This window comes from Marmota flaviventris, chromosome 18, assembly GCF_047511675.1.
Source record: "Marmota flaviventris isolate mMarFla1 chromosome 18, mMarFla1.hap1, whole genome shotgun sequence".
In the NCBI taxonomy this organism is placed as follows: domain Eukaryota; kingdom Metazoa; phylum Chordata; class Mammalia; order Rodentia; family Sciuridae; genus Marmota; species Marmota flaviventris.
The window spans coordinates 28,080,533-28,099,681 of record NC_092515.1 but is presented as its reverse complement, the minus strand read 5'-3'; the positions used below and the strand labels follow the sequence as shown (position 1 = coordinate 28,099,681).

Below are 19,149 nucleotides of genomic sequence, written 5' to 3'. Positions count from 1 at the left end.
ACTGCTTTGAGTAACAGATCATGAGTGTCCTATGGGGACCTCCAGCATGGGTCGTGGACAGAGACCTGGAGAAGAGTTTCAATGATTTAAGTGGTTCAGGAAAGGGCGGTTGACCCAACTTAGGCCACAAACAATCTGCCCTAAGACTTTTGGTGAAACTAGGGAGAAGCTCTCCAATAAGGTTGCTCAGCCAATGGGCAATGGCTGGAGCTGCTGAAGGTCCCTCCAAGAATGGATCATCCCTGAGAAGGAATCCAATCCAGGGAAAAGCAGAGCTGAGAAATGGATGGAGATTCTTCTGACAATGACACCAGTTAAGGTGTACTACTTTACCCCAGACAATCTAATTCCTTCAGTCTTTGAAACCAAAAGAGCCCTGGCTTAATGCTCCGGTCCATTTTGACACCTCTTAGCCAAAATGGCCACAGTGTGTGGTCCAGACAAGATACATGGTCACCCCAGGTGAGTTTCTACTTTCCATCATCCCTCTTCTAACAGCTGAATGATTTTCACACATGGCCTCAGAGCACAAAACCAGAGACTGCCACTCATAAAATTACTGTATAAGAATATTTATATTAATGCACAGTCATAGAACACTTTTACTTAGAACAGGAAAGTCTCTGGTGCCATTACTTCTTCCCAGACGGCTAAGTGAAAAGATTTATGTAAACTCCTGGCGAAGAAAGAAACTGGTTCTAATGCAGACTAGGAATACAGTCCTTCCTAAGATGTTGTAGGACTTCTATTGCAAGTGTGGTCCTGGGACCAGCAGAAGTGTCTGTCACCTGGGAACTTGTTAGAAACGAAATACCCAGGGCACATTCAATTCCAATTACAAGAAAGTCTCTAAGAGCAGGGCCCACAATCTATATTTAACAAGTTAAAGTTTGAGAACCACTGTTCTAAGGAAGTGGTTCTCATTTGCTGCACTGAATATTGATGCCTAGGCCTCACCCTCAGAGAATCTGGAGTACAGACTTTGAAATTTTTTTCAAAACTCCCTTTTGTGATTCTAATGTACAATCTGATTGGGAACCCAGCTCTGTGTCAATTTCCTACTCCACCACAGTTAGAATCTTTATCCTTCCACTCAAGGCATTGGGGTAAATAAACCAGTATTAACACCAGCTGCACCCATTTTCTGCATTCAGGAATTCAAGTGGTGCTTTCAGCTGATTGAAGCATCATTTGATGTTCCCGAGAAGCAGATTCCACAATCAACTCCAACACATTTTGGCCCCAACCCAACTTCTCTCAACAAAGGAGGAGAGAGGAGCCCTTGTTCTCTGCATCCAAATAGCATCAAGGCATATGAAGCCAGCAACCCAGAAAAATCAAAACAGGCAGGACTGTGTGTATTTTTTTTTCTTAAAGAAAAATATGCAAAATTGGGGGTGCTTTTCAACTTCTAAAAATAGGCTCTTTTTGTTTTTAATATGGCATTTCCTCCTTCAGGCTTCAAGGTGCATAGCAATGCTGCATCAAAGAAAACAAAAAATGCATGCATCAGCATTCTGAAAACCAGTTCAGGAAACAAGTGGGAGAGAAGGTAAAATGAGGCCTAGGACTCATGGTGATGGATAGTGAGTGAATAATCTCAAGGATATGAGTCTTCACAAATACAAGGAGAACAGGAAGAAAAAAAAAACTGGTCTTACTAATACACAACCCTGCCCAAGAAAATGCCTGCATTTGCTCACCTCTTAAGGCAGCCTGAGGCAAATCTTATGGCTTTACATTAGGAAATCTGGAATTGGACTGGGAAACTGAGAGCAGGGAGGACTCTGCATTATTTCTTAACCCTTTATTTTGAAAATCTCCAGTAGAGCAGTCACCCCTACCCCTAAGAAACTGTCAAGGAAGTTAAGTGCAGACCTGTGGGGTTCCCGGGGTTGATGATGCAGAGCACCTTGGGGTCACAGTGGTCTTTGGCCTCCCGCACTGCTCGCCGAAGCTCGTTCACATTCAGGGCCCAGCAGTTCTCCTCATCCAGGTAGTAGTTCACCTGGATGGCATCGAGCTCAGAGATGACCGCTGAGTAGAGGGGATACTGTGGGATGGGGATCATCACACCAGTCCGTGACTTGCCACCCCCAGAGACGAGGATCTTCAGGATTGTCTACAACCACAAAGCCACAAAAAGAGGTTCCCCACCATTCTCCACTCTTTGAGAGCTGTTGAGCAGACAAACCAGATAAGCCCCGGCCCCAGCCTTTTACAGTGGCCCCTCTGTCATTTCCAGTGCGAGCCCGTGCAAGTTGCTTCACTTCCTGAGGCTCAGTTTCCTTAGGTATGAAATGAGGGCTGCCATAGGAGTAAGCAAATTAGAATGCTTCAAAGTTCTTAGTACAACATATGGCATACAGTTAAAGACTCAAGAGCTGGGGGTATGGCTCAGTAGAAGAGCACTTGCCTAGCATTTATGAGGCCCTAGGTTCAAGCCCCCGCAGCACCAAAAAAGAAAACAAATAAAAAGAAAACCTCAATTCTTGTTAGAATGTTTAGTACTTCTAAAATATATCCCAAAATGACCCTATCTCAGAATTATTCTGACCCCATCCCTGTAGCTCTAATTTAGAATCTGTCTTAATAATAAGACCCCCAAACAGGGGCTGTTGAAATGGAATAAAATCACATCTACTGCCACCAGGTGGCGCGCCAACCTGTTTTCAAGGTTGAGCAAGATGCATCTTTGCAGGATTCTTGAAGAACCAGGCCGTGGGAATTCAGTGGGTTGTTGGGGGAAGTGACAATAATTCACTGAATAAGCCAAAACCATCTGTGGGGAGAGTCTCCACCTTATACTTGGTGCAGTTCCTTTTTTGCTGTAAGAATGCCTCCTCTCCTCCAGGATCTCTGGGCTTCTCTGGGAATGGAGAGGGTCTATGGCAGCAGAAGATAATGGAAGATACTGTGTGGTTGGGGGCTGGAGCTTCAACATCAGAATCTCAGATGTCACAAGAACTGATTCAAAGCAGGCAGAACACTTGATGTCTCTGGGCCTGTTTCCTCATGGCTCCAGGAATCCAGCATTTATTTGAAAGGTTTTAGGAAAGGAATAAAACGTTCAACAAACATTAAACAAAAGCCCTGAGGTCAGGAGACTAAGATAACCCTGATAAGAAAAAGGGTCAAAGAGCATGCTGCTCCCTGAATGTGGAAAACGGGTGAGTGACCTCACTGGAACCAAGACAGGCCCTGGAGGAAGAGGCTAAGCAAGAGTCCAGGGCTGAGTAGTTCAGTGTAGGGCACTTGCCTGGCAGAGCGAGACCTGGGTTAGAGCCCCAGCACCACACATACACACAAAACGAACATCACCAGTACTTCAAATCCAGAATTCTGGACTCCTCCAGCCAAGTATCCATTGATACCATCACCCCCCTGCCCCACCCCCAATCTATGGCTGACTCTCCAGTCTGAGTCACCTCTTCTCTCACCTCCTAAATGTTTCCTCACATCTACTAAGCTCCTCTCAGCCAAGGCTTAAATTCAGGAATATTTATTGAATTATGTGCCCGTCCTGCTTCAGTGGGCCCCTGCTGTTCTTAGACCAGTGACCTAAATCCTCAGGGTAGCCTCTAAGAGCCCCCTGAACTTAGCCACCATGTCTCCCCAGGCCATATTTCTGGTAACTCTGTTCCTCACTGTGTGCATGCGTCCACCTAGACTCCATCTCCAAACACTGAGCAGACCGCCACTCAAGGCATATGCTGACCTTCAGCTCAGAACACACCCCTTCTCCTGCCTCCCCAATTCACCCCTGTGTATCCTTCAGCTTTCCTTGGAGAAGCCTTCCTGACCCTGTCACACCAGGCCAGAGTCCCTGCTGCTTCCTCCTATAGGACTCTGTCCTTCTCTTCACTGTAGAAGAGAAACTGAAAACTTGTGATATGACTTTTATTTATGAGAGGTTAATACTGGTCTGCTCCAGCCCAAGTGTGTGGACAGAGGCCACATGATGTGTTTGTCTCCTTAAGGTCTTCCCAGCATCTGGCAGAGGAGGACACCAGTCGGTGCCAAGTGATGAAAAGGCCAATAGGCACCCTCAAGTGCCCCACTGCTCCTCTTCAGCTGAAAGAACCTATTGGTGTGTACCCTGGAAGGAAACTGAGGCTGCAGTTGTACCCAGGCTGATAGAGACTAAAAGTGGAAAAGACTGCAGTCCACCAGGACAGGGGGACCAAGGAGTGGCCTGCCCTCCCTACCAGGCCTGTTCTTTGCTAATCAGTTCAAACACTAGGCCCCCACATGCAAGGCTGTTCTTCATGTGGGTAAACACTGGGTAAAAACGAGCTACCCTCACACATACAGAAATGCCGTCGCTCGCTCCAGTGGTCAGGTAAATGTTGTCTGGGTCTGCAGGCACACCGCCATCCCTCCTGGTGATGTAGGCAGCCACATCTTCTCGGATGCAGTTGACACCCTGGCTAGCACTGTAAGAGCCTGTAAGACAGCAAGCAAAATAGCAACTAGAGGGATGTCTGGCTCCCAGAATCAGGGTGACATGCATATAATTAATAAACTGGGGGGGAAGAATGGTTGGAGGGGTTGTCTCAGGTAGGAGCCAACTCCCATTGTTCTAGGCTCTGGAATTATGATAAGCTGCTTAACCACTTACCTGGGCTTGCACCATCCATCTATCATCCAATATTTTCTAAGCACCTACTATATGTTAAATATTATTCCAGGACCTGGCTCCTCACCCGCTAAATTGTTCCCATACCTCTTTAACCCACCCTCCTGTGATTGACACATGTTCTACAGGTAAATGTAGCCATTAGATCTTGGCATTTTTCTATGCTTTTATGATAGGTGCCCACACATGGTTCCACATAACTTAAGAGAATGGGTCAACACTTACGCTGCAAAACAGCCCAGAGCCCTGACCAACCACAGATCCCTGGGGCTGCCAGCCATATCCCAGACTCCACTCCATATCAAGAATATCCTTAGGCTTTCATTTGGAATCTAAAGTCAGGTATTTATTACATTAAGTTTAAAACCAGGTAAAACTAATTATGGTGCCAGAAGTAAGAACAGTGGTAACTACTCTCCAGGTGTGAGAGGTTCTGACCAGAAAGAAGTAAAATGAAGCCTTCTTGAGTTTTTGATCTGGGTGGGGAATTACAAAGGTGTATGTAAAAATTATTCAAGCTGAACATTAATATGGGTGCATTTTACTAACTGATCATTATAGCTCCACATAAGGGTTGTTTGGTTTGGTTTGGTGTGTGTGGTGTGCCAGGATGGAATATGGGGCCTCAAACAATAGGCAACTGCTCTATCCCTGAGCCATATCTCTAGCCCTAGATCTTTTTTTTTTTTTTTAAATGTCAGATCATTATGGGTTTTTTTTAATATTTATTTTTTAGTTTTAGGTGGACACAATTTTTTTTTTTTTTTAATGAAGCACTGGGTTTGATTCACGCATGGTAGGCGAACGCACTACCACTTAAGCCACATCCTCAGCCCCAAGATTATTATGGTTTTTAAAAGAAGTTGGAAATCTACAGATTTCTTCCATATACACAATCTCTCTGGAAGAAGACTCAAACTGGTGAGGTGAATGGTGAATTTTCTAAGTGCATCAGGACCTGAAGGTCATAAGTGGGAGGTGGGTTTTTTATTGTGTATGTGTACACCTCTTCTGAATTTCGTATCATATTTAAAGAAAACCAACTTATTCTCTGTATGATTATTGCAAAACCATCCACCAGGAGGCAGGATGGGGCACTGGGAAGTAGCAGTCTTCTCTGGAGCTGCAGCATGTATCAGTCCAGTCCTGGCAACCAGGAGGAACACAGTTAAATGCTCTCAAAGAGCACTAGCACTAGCTCTGGCTCTGGCTCTGCCTCAGCCTCTCTGTACAGCTTTGGGCTCACATTTTCCCCATCTGACAAGATGTAAAATGAGGGGGCTGAACCAATACCTAAGATGCTAAGTGACAAACATTAACATGCATCAACTCTGGGTGGTGATAGTGTAGGGCACTTTGTTATGTTATTTTGGTATTCTACGAAATTTGAAATATTTTATAAACTAAAAAGGGGGTGTTGGGGACTGGGGTTGTGACTCAGCGGTAGAGTGCTCACCTAGCAATTGCAAGGCCCTGGGTTCAATCCTCAGCACCACATAAAATTAAATAAAAAAGGGTATTTTGTCCAACTACAACTAAAAAATAAATCTTTAAAAAATTAAAAAAAAAAAATAAAAGGGTATGTGTATGAATTTTGGTATTAGAGAACCCTGCGTTCCCTGGGTAACTCATTTGATATTTCTGAGCTTCCATACTCAAGACATCTTCCAGGGATCCCTCTTTCCCTCTGTTTTCTTTCAATCCCACCCCCCTGTGGCCCCCCAACCTTCCGTTCCATGGATCTGGCCATCCCCACCAGTCAGGTATCTCCTTCTTCCTATCTCTAAGCCCAGCCGCTTCCTTGAATTCTCAAGCCTTCACTCATTGGCAAGCTCTCTGCTTCTTCAGGTCACAGACCTTCCATTGTTCCAAGGAGACTCCTGGGTTTCTTTTTCGCCTTATGTCTTCTGTTATTCTCCAAACCACACTGATCCTTCAAGGTTCATTTCTAGTTGGCCCTAAAGTCCCACCCCACTCCCAGCCTATCTCCTGAATTGGAATTTCTCCAGTTACTTTATACCAAAGAAGTCTTGCATCTCCCCTAGAACACCTAGCCCACTGGTGGAACGCATCCTATTAATGCTCTGCTTAGGACTCACTGCCCTGAATAATGGCCAACCTACTCCTACAGTCTACAAACCAGCACCATTGCCCCTGCCAATCTCCCCACCTCAGCGAATACTGCCATACCCAGACCCTTTCACTAGATCACACTCTGTTCCAACCCTCAGGGCCTTTGCACTTGCTATTCCTTGTCTGGTTTGCATCTGTGAGTTATCTTTCATTTATCTTCCACATGAGCTTGAATGCCACTTTCTCCTTTTAAGCCCTCCCTCTACATTAGAATCCCTTGATATAATCCTACAACTCTCTGCCCTTTCTCCAATGAGCCATGAAAGCTGAGAATTATATATTCATATAATTGATTGATTTTTTAAGTACTGGGGATTGAACCTAAGGGTGCTCTACCATTAAGCTAAATCCCCGGCCCTTTCTATTTTGATACAGGGTCTAAGTTGCCCAGGATGGTCTTGAATTTGAGATCCTCTTGCTTCTAGCCTCCCCAGTTGCTGGGACTACAGGTATGCACCACTGTGCCTGGCTCATATGAATATTTTTAATGTTTGTTTTTCCCAAATCTGATAGTGAGCTTCATGAGTGTAGAAAATACACCTACCTTGTTCACCACTGTGAGTGTCTGGAACAGTGCCTGGTAATGGTGTGTGTGCAGGGAGGGGCTGAACAAGGGCACATAGATCCCCTTTCCCTTAGATGGTGTGTAGGTTTTAACCTCAATTCTATTTAACTCATTTATAGGAACACCTACATTTATTACATTTACAGAATTGAAAATTTGGGACTTACTGGGTTAGTATCCACACACAACCTGAGAACTGAATTACTTGTCAAACCGACAATAATAAACCCTAGTTTAAAAAAAAAAAAAAGAAAGGAGAGAGATGGGGGTCTCACTATGCTGCCCAGACTGAACTCCTACACACAAAGGATCCTCTTGCCTCAGGTTCCCAAGTACTGAGTACAGGAGCATGCTAACACCCTCAGTTGTTGTTAGAAACAATTTGAAAGGGCATGATAAAAATATGACCTGGGTGAGCTTCAAGATCTCATGTAATAAATAACAGTCAACACTTGGGTCAGGGTGGCCCTGGGGAAACAGTGACATGTTCCATTTCCTTTTATGTCCATGGGCAGGAAACCGCTCAGGATACACAAGGCTTAGCTGACAGAGTGATACCTTCACAGCCCTGTCACAGGAAGGACCACAGTGCCAGCCGCCCTGTGATAGGCAGGGCCTGGTAGTGCCCCCTAAGAAGGGATTTCATCATACATATCAACTTTCATCATAAGCCTAGGTGGGGACAAAGCCCTTCCTAGCTCAAGGATGAGGAGAGAGGCTCAGGCACATCTCCTTTGTGCTCCCAAGCTCCTGAGACAGAACTCAGTACAGGTCACAAAAACATCAAAGGTCAACTGGTCTCTTGTAACACCCCAAGATGGGGCTTCCACAGAGACAGTCACCCAACCCACTCCCCACTCCCCCTGCCCCCAGCTCTGGCTGATACAGAGTTGCAAAAATCTATTGGAACAAGGACCTTCCCACCCTTCCCCTAACATTCACATCATGCACATCAGGCAAACCCTGCCTTGCCTCACCTCTCTTCTGGGGCTTCCGTGGTTTTTCTTTTCTTTATTTATTTTTAATTTTTTTTTGGCGGGGGGGTATAGGGGTGCTCTACCACTGAGTTATATCCCCAGCCCTTTTTGTTTTTTTTATTTTGAGATAGGGTATCCTAAGTTGCCCCGCTGCCAAGCTTGTAATCATCCTGCCTTAGTCTCCCAAGTAGTTGGGATTATAGGTGTGCACCATGACACCCAATGGCCATAGGGGTCTTTGACAAACGCCTTTGTCCTCTAGGCTGGGCAGAATGTGCAGGAACAAGAGGAACCAGTGGATGAGCCTCTGCACTACGGACTCTTTCTGCCAGCCTGTGGTTTAGGCTCTGGAACATAAGGCACTGGCTCACATCCTGTCTAGGCTGGCAGGCAGGGAAGCAAGGGGTGCTAGCTCTTTCCTGCGAGGGACACCACAAGAACCTTGCCCAGATTCAGACAGAGCTAGTGGGATGACTGCAGTTAGGAAGGTAAGAACAAGGCCTTCAATTTTAGGGATAAAATGGAAAAAGGTAGGGGGAGAGACAAAGAGGCTGATCCCAGTGGGGGTGATCTGTGGCTGAGCAAACCACAAAAATCCCTCCTCTTAGCTCCAGGCCTCAGGACATTAGGGCACACTTCCTAAGAAAGCTTCAAAAACCACTGGTTTCCTCAGGCAAGAGAAGCTGAATTCCCCATGCTGAGGGAAGGAACAGGGCAAAAATAAATAGAAGCAAGAAAATGAGAGAACAAAGAGTCAGAGGCCTAGGGGCTGGAAATCCATCTCAGCAGGAGAGAATATCATTTTCACATCTACAAGGGCCAAATTCCAGGACCTCCTTCCATGGAGCCCCCTGGTGCCTGGTGTTCTCTGAGGAGGCAGACAGTTGGGCCTGGGCTCTTAACAAAGTAAAGACCAGGGTGACAGCAACACAGTGAAATGGGAGGGGTAATGGGTACTGTCAGACTGAAGGAAGCCACAAAAAAAGGGGGCCAGAGGGATCTCAGGGCGTTTCCCTTTCCTAGCAACTGGCAGCCACCTTCCATAAGATACAGGGAGGGACATCTCTGGCTGGGGGCCACAGAGAAGGAGGAATGCTGAGCAAAGCTGGGCACTGCATTTCAACTTAGCCTGCTGATCAATGCGTCAAACCTTCTGCTCTTGCTGAAAAAAAGGCCCAGCTGTTAAAACTGGCTCCTAGGTGTAAAACCCAAATCCAGCAAAATACAGGCACTTGCACCCGGACTACCCCCATCCACCAAGACAATATTTATACTGTCAACTTAGTCAACAAGAGGCTAAGAGCACAGATGGGGAGAACATCTTTTTTTTCTGCATGCACACTACAGGTCAGCCACCCCACACATTCACACACTCACATGCATAACCCCTCATTCATTTCACACCCTTGGGGACCTAATGAGTTGAGGCCTTACCCAGGCTATTCCCGCCACAAGCCTGTAGGATTCGCCGGGCTCGCTTCTTAGCATCTTCTGGGAAGCTGGGGCTGTTCAACAGGTTTGGGTAGGTACACAACGCCATCACCTAGGAGAATAAGGATGCAGACTAAGCTCCCAGCACTCCCACCCCAGATCCCCAGGAAAGGCACAAAGGAGCTGGGCAGGGGATGCTGGGAAGATGACAACTCCAGGGGACAAGGTTTCCTATGAGGGCTCAGTCTGTGGGTTTGGGGGTGGGTGGGGAGGAGAACACTGGATTTTGCAGCTGAAGAGACATGCTGAGAGCCAGGAGGCAGCATGATTTGAGTTTGGGAGTCCAAGAAGGAACAGCCAGAAGAAGAGCTGAGGAAAAGAGTGAGGCCTGCTTCAAGGCCCCTAGCCTCAACTTGTCCATAACTGGGACAGTGGGCATACAAGGTCACATGCAGTGGGCACATACAAGGTCACAAGAACCGGGGGTCTCCTGAGCAGGGGGCCAGGATTGGGCAGGCAAGTGAAGCCCAGCTGACAGGAGCAGGGGTGCAAGACCCCCTTAGTACCTTTAGCCAAGCTCCTTTCCACACCCTGGCCCTCTTCCCTGGGCCCTCCTCCCTTCACCCCCTTTCAACATCTGAAAACAGGATAGTTTTCTCATCTCTGTAACAGAAAATCACTCTAAACTCAAAAATTAAGAGGATTAAGCAAGGACATGTGTGCAAAAGTACAGTAAACCCCAGCTCACTGGGCAAGTCTAAGCTGGCAGCTTAGGAGGTGAGCCAGGTCCACTAAGGCAGGGATCTGACACCAGCCAGGTGACTGCCTGGCTTCTTAGAGCTGGGCTTTTCTTCCTCTACACAATGGGCAATGACCTGGCCTGCCCTTCTCCCAGGAGCACTTCTGAAGATCAGAAGATACACATAAAGGCTGGAGGTAGCCAGTGCCCTGTAGGAGAGGCTGGACCTGCTGTGGCCAGTGGCAGGGCTGGATTTGGGGACGCAACTACCAAGCCAGTAAAGGCTAAGTCCTGCTTTGGAACCTGTTTATGACCTGAGCTATAGGTGCTATGTGGGGAACCTCTGCGGAGAGGCTACTTTTGGTCCTTCCCTCCAAAGTCCATACTTTCAGGACAACCAGGGAGGGGCCTTTGCCCTCTTTCTGCCTGCATTTCTCTGGCAGAGCAACTGTTTTGACTCCTCCCTTTCCTGTTTGGTATGATCCATTTCCCCATCCTGGGCCCGGCCTGGGGACTCTGATATCCACAGGCAGCTGGGACTCTGATATCTGAGGGTCAGCAGCGGTGACCATATGACATGGTCCTATAATGTAATAGGGAAGAGAACAAGTGCCAGCCTTGTTCTCTTCCCCATTACACTCTGTCTACTCCCTCAGGGGCTGCAGGCTGGGAAACCCCCTCCTCCCGACAGCTTTCTGCCCTGAAGAGTAGTTGGGGTTGCTCCTCCTCTGTGCCACCCTATAGTCAGAGATACAGGTAGGTAAAAGGGAACTGGGGTGCCTGATGCTCAACTTCCTTGCCTGCCCAGATTGTGAAACCTAACCACATGCAAAAACTATATTTTGGTTCAAAACAGGCTCTCCTTGCCCCACAGAAAGCTTTCCACAGTTGGGTGTCCCACCGCTATTCAGACTGCCCTGTGGCATTCTCCCACCCTGATTTCTCCCTTTCTAGTCCACCAATCCCACAATTTTGGTTTGTGACATGGTTGTGGTAAAGTCTCAAACTGAAACATTCAGACCCGCCTCCTCTGGCTCACATCAAAGGCAGCCAGGGAGCAGCAGGCAACAATGGCTGCCATGGCCTGCATTCTCCTGCTGGGCTAGAGAGAGTCATTTATACTCATCACCTCATCGAGGCCTCCAGCAGTCCTCCCGGGCACTGCTCTGACACCAGCCAGGTGACTTCCCATCTTCTTGGAATCCAGCTTTTCTTCCTTTACACAATGGGCAGAGTCTGCCATCCTCCCAGGGGCACTTATGAAGATCAGAGGAGATAAGGTGATGGCTGGAGGCAGCCAGCACCACGCAGAAAAGGCTGGCCCTGCTGTGGCCAGTGGCAAGGCTGAATTTGGAGAAGGCACTTACCAGACAGAAAAGTGATTTTCACTTTACTGTAGAAAAGCTGGTAAGTAGCAGAGTCAACACTCAAACGGGAGATGCCTTACTCTGGAGGTCGCATCTTCATCCTCACACACCACCTCTCTGCCCAGCTGCTGCCTAACCCACAGATGCTCTCACCAACCAGGCTCCTACCTCAGCATCCAGGAACATGCACTATGGATGAGTCTTCCTGGAAGTTTCTTATACCAGAGTAACCCCAAAATAGGTTTAGGAATTTTTGACAACCTTGGAAGGGGAGGAACTAAGGGAGAGAACAGGGGCATCAGGGAATGGAAGGGGCTGCCACTTCAATGGCACCTGAAAGATTCTGTGCCTTACTGTGTCCCGAGAAGGCTGATGGACAAGGAGACAGTGGCTGTTCCTACAAGCCCATGCCAGCCCCTCCCAGCCTCCAGGTCCCCAATCTCCCAGTAGCCTCTGCTCCCACGGGCTGGCTCACCTGTCGGAGAAAGGTGATTGGCTGCTGGCCCATAGCCTGGGCATCCCCGATGTTGGCTCTGATGACCTCAGTGAATGGTTTTTTGATACCCTGAGTAGAGAGAAGGCAACAGGTGGTTAAAGATTCTCAGAGGCTGGATTCCTGAGGACAACCAGTGTTCCCACAGAATATTAATACGCAGTCCTATTTTCAGTCTTACCAAGTGTCAGGCATGGTACCAAGTCCTTGACACTCCTGGTTTCATTTAATCTACACAACAACCATATAAGGAAGAACTAACATTAATCTCATTTTACGGATAAGGAAATTGAGGCTCCAAAAGGCTAAGAAACTTGCCCAATGTTACATAATTGACATATTAAATATAAGTATGAGGACTTGAACCCAAGATCATTGTTTGAGTGTGTATATTACTGGGGATTGAACCCAGGGTGTCATGCATGGTATTCAAGCATTCTACCACTAAGCTTCATCCCTAGCCCTTTTTAATATTTTTTATTTTGAGACACGGTCTCACCAAGTTGCATAAGCTGTCCTCAAATTTGTGATTCTTCTATCTTAGCCTCCCAAGTAAGTACGATTACAAGATCATTTTTAACCACTATGCTCCACTGCTTCCCACTTTCTGGAAAGGCAGGAAGACCTTTCCCGGGTGGCTGGGGCATCCTGAGATGCTGCAGGTCCACAGCCTGATTCACCTCACAGGAATGTCTAAAAGGTGGCTCTGGGGAAAATGTAGGGAGGTAGGAGTTAACAGCAGGACATGCCAAATGTCAGAGAGAGAGAAAGGACCTGCACCTGTGCCCAAGTGCAACTCCTTTTTAACAGCTTACTAATCAGGGACACTAAGGACACCGTCACCCCCAGAAGACACTCATCAGCAAGGAACTCTTAGGGTTATTCTCTTGCAATGCTGGCTTTGCAGAATGTAGAATATGGGCTAATTTTCATTTTTTAAAAAAAGCAGTAGGAATGAAAGATTGATTGAAGAGCAAAATTGAGGCCAGCCACCGCCTGAGCAATGTGCTTAGCACAGAAAAGAGATCACAAAGAGAAGAACTCAGAGACACTTGGATGTCACTGGGGAGGGGACTGAAAAATACCTCAGTTGCTGCAAAGGTGAAAAAGTGGTCTGACGTAGACTGTGGAAACGTGGGAATTCTACACAGCTCCTTGCTAAATCTGGAATTAGCTACTGGGAGAAATGGAATCAACTACAGGCTCAAGGACCTCCCAGGGCAGCTGAAAGGATAATCTGAGATAAACAGTAGGAAAGCACTTGGCAGAGTATACATATTATCATCTTATAAAGCTGGCTCAGGAACAAGATCATGAGGGTCAGGGAAGAGGAAGAAGGACCAAGCAAGAAGGTAGCAGTATCAAAGAGTAATCTTGGTGGGAAGGTCTGGCCCCTTTCCCATTTCTAATTGTCCATAAGGTACCCCAAATACAAACTTTAAAGATACAATTCCATGATTTTACACTTTTTTTCTCCATTTCACACAATGCTTAAATATAAGCAACTTCAGAAAACTGCTTTTTTAGAATCAGTAATATAGCCAGGCACGGTAGCCTGTAATCCCAGCTACTCAGGAGACTAAGGCAGGAGGATTCCAAGTTCCAGGCTGGCCTTGGAAACTTAGCAAGACCCTGTCTCAAAAGAAAAAAGGCTGGGGTAAGCTCAGTGGTAAAGCATCTGTGGTTAATTTCCAGTACCAAAATAAATAAATAAAAATAAAATCAGTAATATACACCTTAAGTAAAAAACACTGGGTTTAAGATCAAAGCAGCTGCCAAACAAGTTTTCCTGGCTTAACCTGCCACCTCAAAACAAGAGGGCATGGCAGGCTAAGGAAGGCACCTCAGATATGGTCTTGGAGCTTCATAAATAAGGCCACATCTCTAAAAGCTAGGTATATGGGGGGAAAGGGGAACTTCTAAGTCTCTTGTGCCCCTCCCACCAAGTTCTTAAAGGCTGGCCAAAATGGAGAAAGATTCCTAGGACACTAAGAAGCAGCCAATGTGTCTGGGGAGCCAAGGCGGGTGGCAGCACCACCCACTGCACCAGCGAGAGACTGCAGTGAAAGCAGTCTGGTGGAGAGTCTCAGGCTCTGGACATGTGGCCCCAGGAGCCAAGTAGCTACTCAAGTCACTCTGTGCAAAAGAGCAGAACCAACCCACCCCCTGGCACTGGGGCCTCAGTCAGTCTGACTGAATCACCACAGCCCCCAGGCTGAACACAGGTGATTTCTATGGTGTGGGCACAGCCCATTCTTAGTTAAAGAATAAATCCGTCATAGTTGTGAGGGCCAGGAACCAACACACAGCTGCAAGACCTGGGCCCCAGGCCAGCCCAATACAGGGAGAGAATAACGCCTGGAACAGAGCCCTAGATGTTCCTTTCCTGTGCCCTCCCACTGGCACTGCTCAGCCAATTCAGGGCCTGGCAACATGAAGCCTGGGAACATTGAGCATCTCTTTTCTTGGGTCTTAGTGTCCACAGACCCTGGATGCTTTACCATGATGGATGAGCTGGGAGACAGGAAACTGGCTTCCTTGAATGGACAAGGGGACCAGCCTACCCGGTCAAGAACAACCATAGACAGGACTGTTCTGGGCCAACTCCTGCGTCTGGGCACACAAGGCCTATATGATTTGGGAAGTATCAGGGAGCAATGAGCAGACTCCTGTCTACAGTGACTCACATAGGCCTGGTAAATACACCCAATGGTGACATCACTGCAGCCTAGTGCCCGGGGCCAGGTCAGAGGGACTAAAGCATGTAGAACTCTCATTTCTGCCTGAAGAATTCTAGAGCCTTCCTGTCTAATCTACTTGTCTAATCCACCCTGCATCCCACCCAGAACTGCCTCTCTATGTGGCACTGATAGAAGGTCCTACCTAGGTAGGGCTCCTTCCTCACCACTTTGGCTCAGGTAAGGATCAGGAATTAGGTCCCCCATGCTCTGAGGGAATGGCATATTCCAGTGGGGAGAAGAAAACAAGATTTATCATTGTCCTTTGCAGCCAATCAGCCTAGTACCACTGAAAGTACTACTGATTCTATGAGGCACAAAGCCCAGCAAAGCAAATAATCAACAAAATGAAAAGGCAACCTACAGAACACTATTATTTGCAAACCATATCTGAGAAGGCGTTAATATCTAAAATACATAAGAAACTCCAACTCAACAGCAAATAAATAAATAAAGCTGATTTAAAAATGGACAAATGATCAGAATATTTTTCCAAAGACATAAAAATTGCTAACAAGCATATGAAAAAGGTATTCAACATAACTAATTAAATGCAAATCAAGGGCTGAGGATGTGGCTCAAGCGGTAGCGCGCTCGTCTGGCATGCGTGCGGCCCGGGTTCGATCCTCAGCACCACATACAAACAAAGATTTTGTGTCCACCGAAAAAGCTAAAAAAAAATAAATATTAAAAAAAAAAATTCTCTCTCTCTCTCTCCACTCTCTCTTTAAAATAAATAAATAAATAAATGCAAATCAAAACCACAATGAGAGATCAACTCATGCCTGTTGATAAACTCATGCCTGTTACGATGGCTATTATTAAAAAGAGAAAAGATAAGTAATGGCAAGGGTGTGGAGAAAAGATGAGCCTCATACACTGGTGGTAGGAAATATAAACTGGTTTTCCATCACAGAAAACTATATGGAGGGTCCTCAATAAGTAAAAAAAAAAAAATAGAACTACCACATGACATTGCAATCCCACTTTGGGGTACCTAGCGAAAAGAAATGAATTCAGTATCTTGAAGAGATGTGCACTTTTATTTTGACTGCAGCATTATTCTCAGTAGTCAAAATATGATACCAACCTAAGTATCTATCAATAAATGAATGTATAATGAAAATATGGACAATTACTCTCCAAAGAACCTCCCTTTTGTTCAACAAACATTCCTAACACAGCAAGGGAGAAGGGGCAAACAAATACTTATGAATCACCCAGGCTGGAGTGACAGGAAGTGAAGAATAAGAAGTGGGTAAAAGGAAGGAATACAGTAGGTAGGAGAGAGGCCGTGCCAGGCCCCAGAAACCTGTATTAAAAGACCCCATGCCTCCTGACCCCAAATGAACAACAAGCACATGGGACTGGGGCAGTCCTGCAGAGAGCTCCAGAGACAATCTCCAATTATAACCCACAGGTGCATTTCACAGAGAAAGCCGTAGCTCAGCACAAAGTTTAACCCCTACATGAAAAAACAAGTGAAGATGGAAGAGCAGCTGTTCATGCCTGTGACTGAGAGATTAGGTGAGAGCTCCTAGGGCCAAGTTTCCTAACAACTAAAGCAGGGAAAGCTGGATGTAGGTCCCTGAACTCTGTGGGTCTGTGGGACAACCAAGATTTATAAGGCAGAAGCAGGGATGAAACCTTATTTCAAACAGGATCATTCATGACAGCAAGTCTAGAAAAAGTAAGCCCTACAGAGTATGTTCCCAGATCCAGAGGGATTTAGGAGGTAGGAGAGCGAAGCGGGACAATGAGCACTTTTTTTGTGTGTCGGGGGAAGGGTACTAAGGATTGAATCCAGGGGCTTTAGCACTAACCACTGAGCTACATCCCCAGTCCTTTTTATTTTTTATGTTGAGACAAGGTCTTGCTGAATTGTACAGGCTGGCCTCAAACCTGAGATCCTCCTGCCCCTGTCTCCTAAATTGCTGAGATTATAGGTATGCACTACCATACTTATTTGAGCCTCTGTACTTTCTATTCCCAAGAAACTCTCATTGGTTTGAGAACAGTCCTTTTTCTTTTTCTTTTGGATATGGAGTCTCCATCTCAGCCTCCCCAGTAGCTTGGGACTATAGGCTTAGGCCACTCTAGGTCGAAAACAGAGACTCTTAGTAGTTCTAAATGGCATTATCACTAACTCTACAAACTAGTTTTTGGATGAAATCAATTGGCCTCATTTTGTAGAAGAGTAAACTGAGGCCAATATGCTCTAAATGACTTGCCTAAGGCCTACAGCACCTAAAGGCAGAGCCTGAGATATAGGTCCTTGGTAACCTGGGCAGGGTGACAACTGGAGGGTTCATCTTGTTGGAAGCCTACAAGTCCTTTATTATTAATTTTCCTTATTTTAAAGTAGGACAATGACTAGCAAGATTTCACCACCCGTGCTTAGCACACCCGGGGTTACCAATCTTAGTTCTTAGCTAACTACAGCCATATGCTACAACTCCCTGCTTTTATCTCTGTTTAGATGCAACACAGACTGATGTTAACAATAGCAATCAGTTTTCTCTATTTCTGAATGTTTTGCCCTAACTATGTGTACTCTCTCTCTTTTTCTTTCTTTTTTTTTTTTTTTTTTTTTTTTGCAGTACTGGGGATTGAACCCAGGGGCGCTCTACAACTGAACTACATCATTATTTTTCATTTTGAGACAGGGTCTTGCAAAACTGCCCAAGTTGGCCTCAAACTTGTGATTCTGCTGCCTCAGCCTCCTGAGTCATTGGGATTACAGATGTAGCCACCACACTCAGCTTTTTTGTTTTTTGAGATGAGTCTCACTATATTGCCCAGGCTGGCCTCAAACACCAGGGCCCAAGTGATTCTCCTGCCTCAGCCTCCCAAGTAGCTAAACTATATATAGAAGCACACTACTGTGCCCAGTTTGTGTGTACTTTTACTGTTAGAAAAAGTAACACCATTCCTCTGTCTCCACTTGTGCCAACCCACAACCCCCGCCCGATAAAGCAAAGGAAAAAAGAGTAGGTTGAGGAACTGTAACATCTTTTCAAAACTCCTACTAATTGCAGCTTATTTTTAAGTGCTGATCCCAGTGAAGACCAGGATCTGAAAAGTTAAGACTGGTTTGCTGCCCTGAGTTGCTGGCAGGAAAAAAAAAACAGGGCCTCCCTGAGAGTAGAGTAAACAGCCTGGGCTAGAAGAGAATGGCCCCTTTCACACCCTCAGCCACCTCCCCTCTTCCTTCAAGCTCTCCTGTCAGAGAAGCAAAAAGTCCTGCCAGCCACCCCAAAGTCAAACACCAAAGCCACGTGTCTAGCCAAATAGCCTGTACTGTTTGCAGAGCACCTGGTGAAATTATTCCATAGCATAAAAGCCCTGCTACCAAGCAGGGGTCATCACAGATCTCCCAGAACATGTTCAGAAGTACAAAACAGGGCAGGAAACCCTAAGCTGGCCAGGTTACTTCTCTCCTTTTATAAACTAGGGAAACTGAGGTCCAAAGAGGATATAGGATTCACCCCAAGTCCTATAAGTCCTGGCCCATCCCATCTCTTGCCAAATAAAACCCCACATAATACTAGTCCAACTTTGACCATTATAGTTCAAAACAGAAGTAGAAAAACAAAAACTGTGCGAAGTCAAGGGAAGCCAAAAAATAAATTCAACAAATGACTGACAGAAACATGGCTCTCTCAGAAGGGGCAATGTTTAAACTGGCACAGTGAAGAGGGGCTATTTCTCAAGAACAAAAGTTTCTTTCTTTCTTTCTTTCTTTCTTCCTTCCTTCCTTCCTTTCTTTCAGTCCCAGGGATTAAACCCAGGGGCACTTTACTACTAAGCTACATTCCCAGTCCTTTTTATTGTTTGAGATAGGATCTCTCTAAGTTGCTGAGGCTAGTCTCAGACTTGCCATCCTCCTGCTTCAGCCTCCCAAATCACTGGGATTATAGGCATGTATCACTTTATTGGGCAACAAAAGGTTTAAGTGAGGATATAATGACTAGGCTGGGGCTATACCTTCAACACCTAAGCAACTGAAACTTAGTGAAGCAAGAAGAGAACAAAAAGGAACAAGCTTGAATGAAAGTACCAGAGTA

The 19,149-nt window shown here is 46.1% G+C and overlaps 1 protein-coding gene across 2 annotated transcripts in view; it reads right to left on the bottom strand.

Moving 5' to 3' along the window:
- The window catches only part of Gpt2 (glutamic--pyruvic transaminase 2), a 37,346-nt gene that overhangs the window by 15,754 nt on the left and 2,443 nt on the right, over positions 1 to 19,149 (bottom strand). For both annotated transcript variants that reach the window (XM_027939067.2, XM_071605232.1), the window contains 4 exons: positions 12,327 to 12,416; positions 9,749 to 9,857; positions 4,313 to 4,446; positions 1,879 to 2,122 (listed from right to left, as the gene is read on the bottom strand). In XM_027939067.2, coding sequence (XP_027794868.1) covers positions 1,879 to 2,122; positions 4,313 to 4,446; positions 9,749 to 9,857; positions 12,327 to 12,416 — 577 coding nt within the window. The remainder of the gene's footprint in view (positions 1 to 1,878; positions 2,123 to 4,312; positions 4,447 to 9,748; positions 9,858 to 12,326; positions 12,417 to 19,149) is intronic.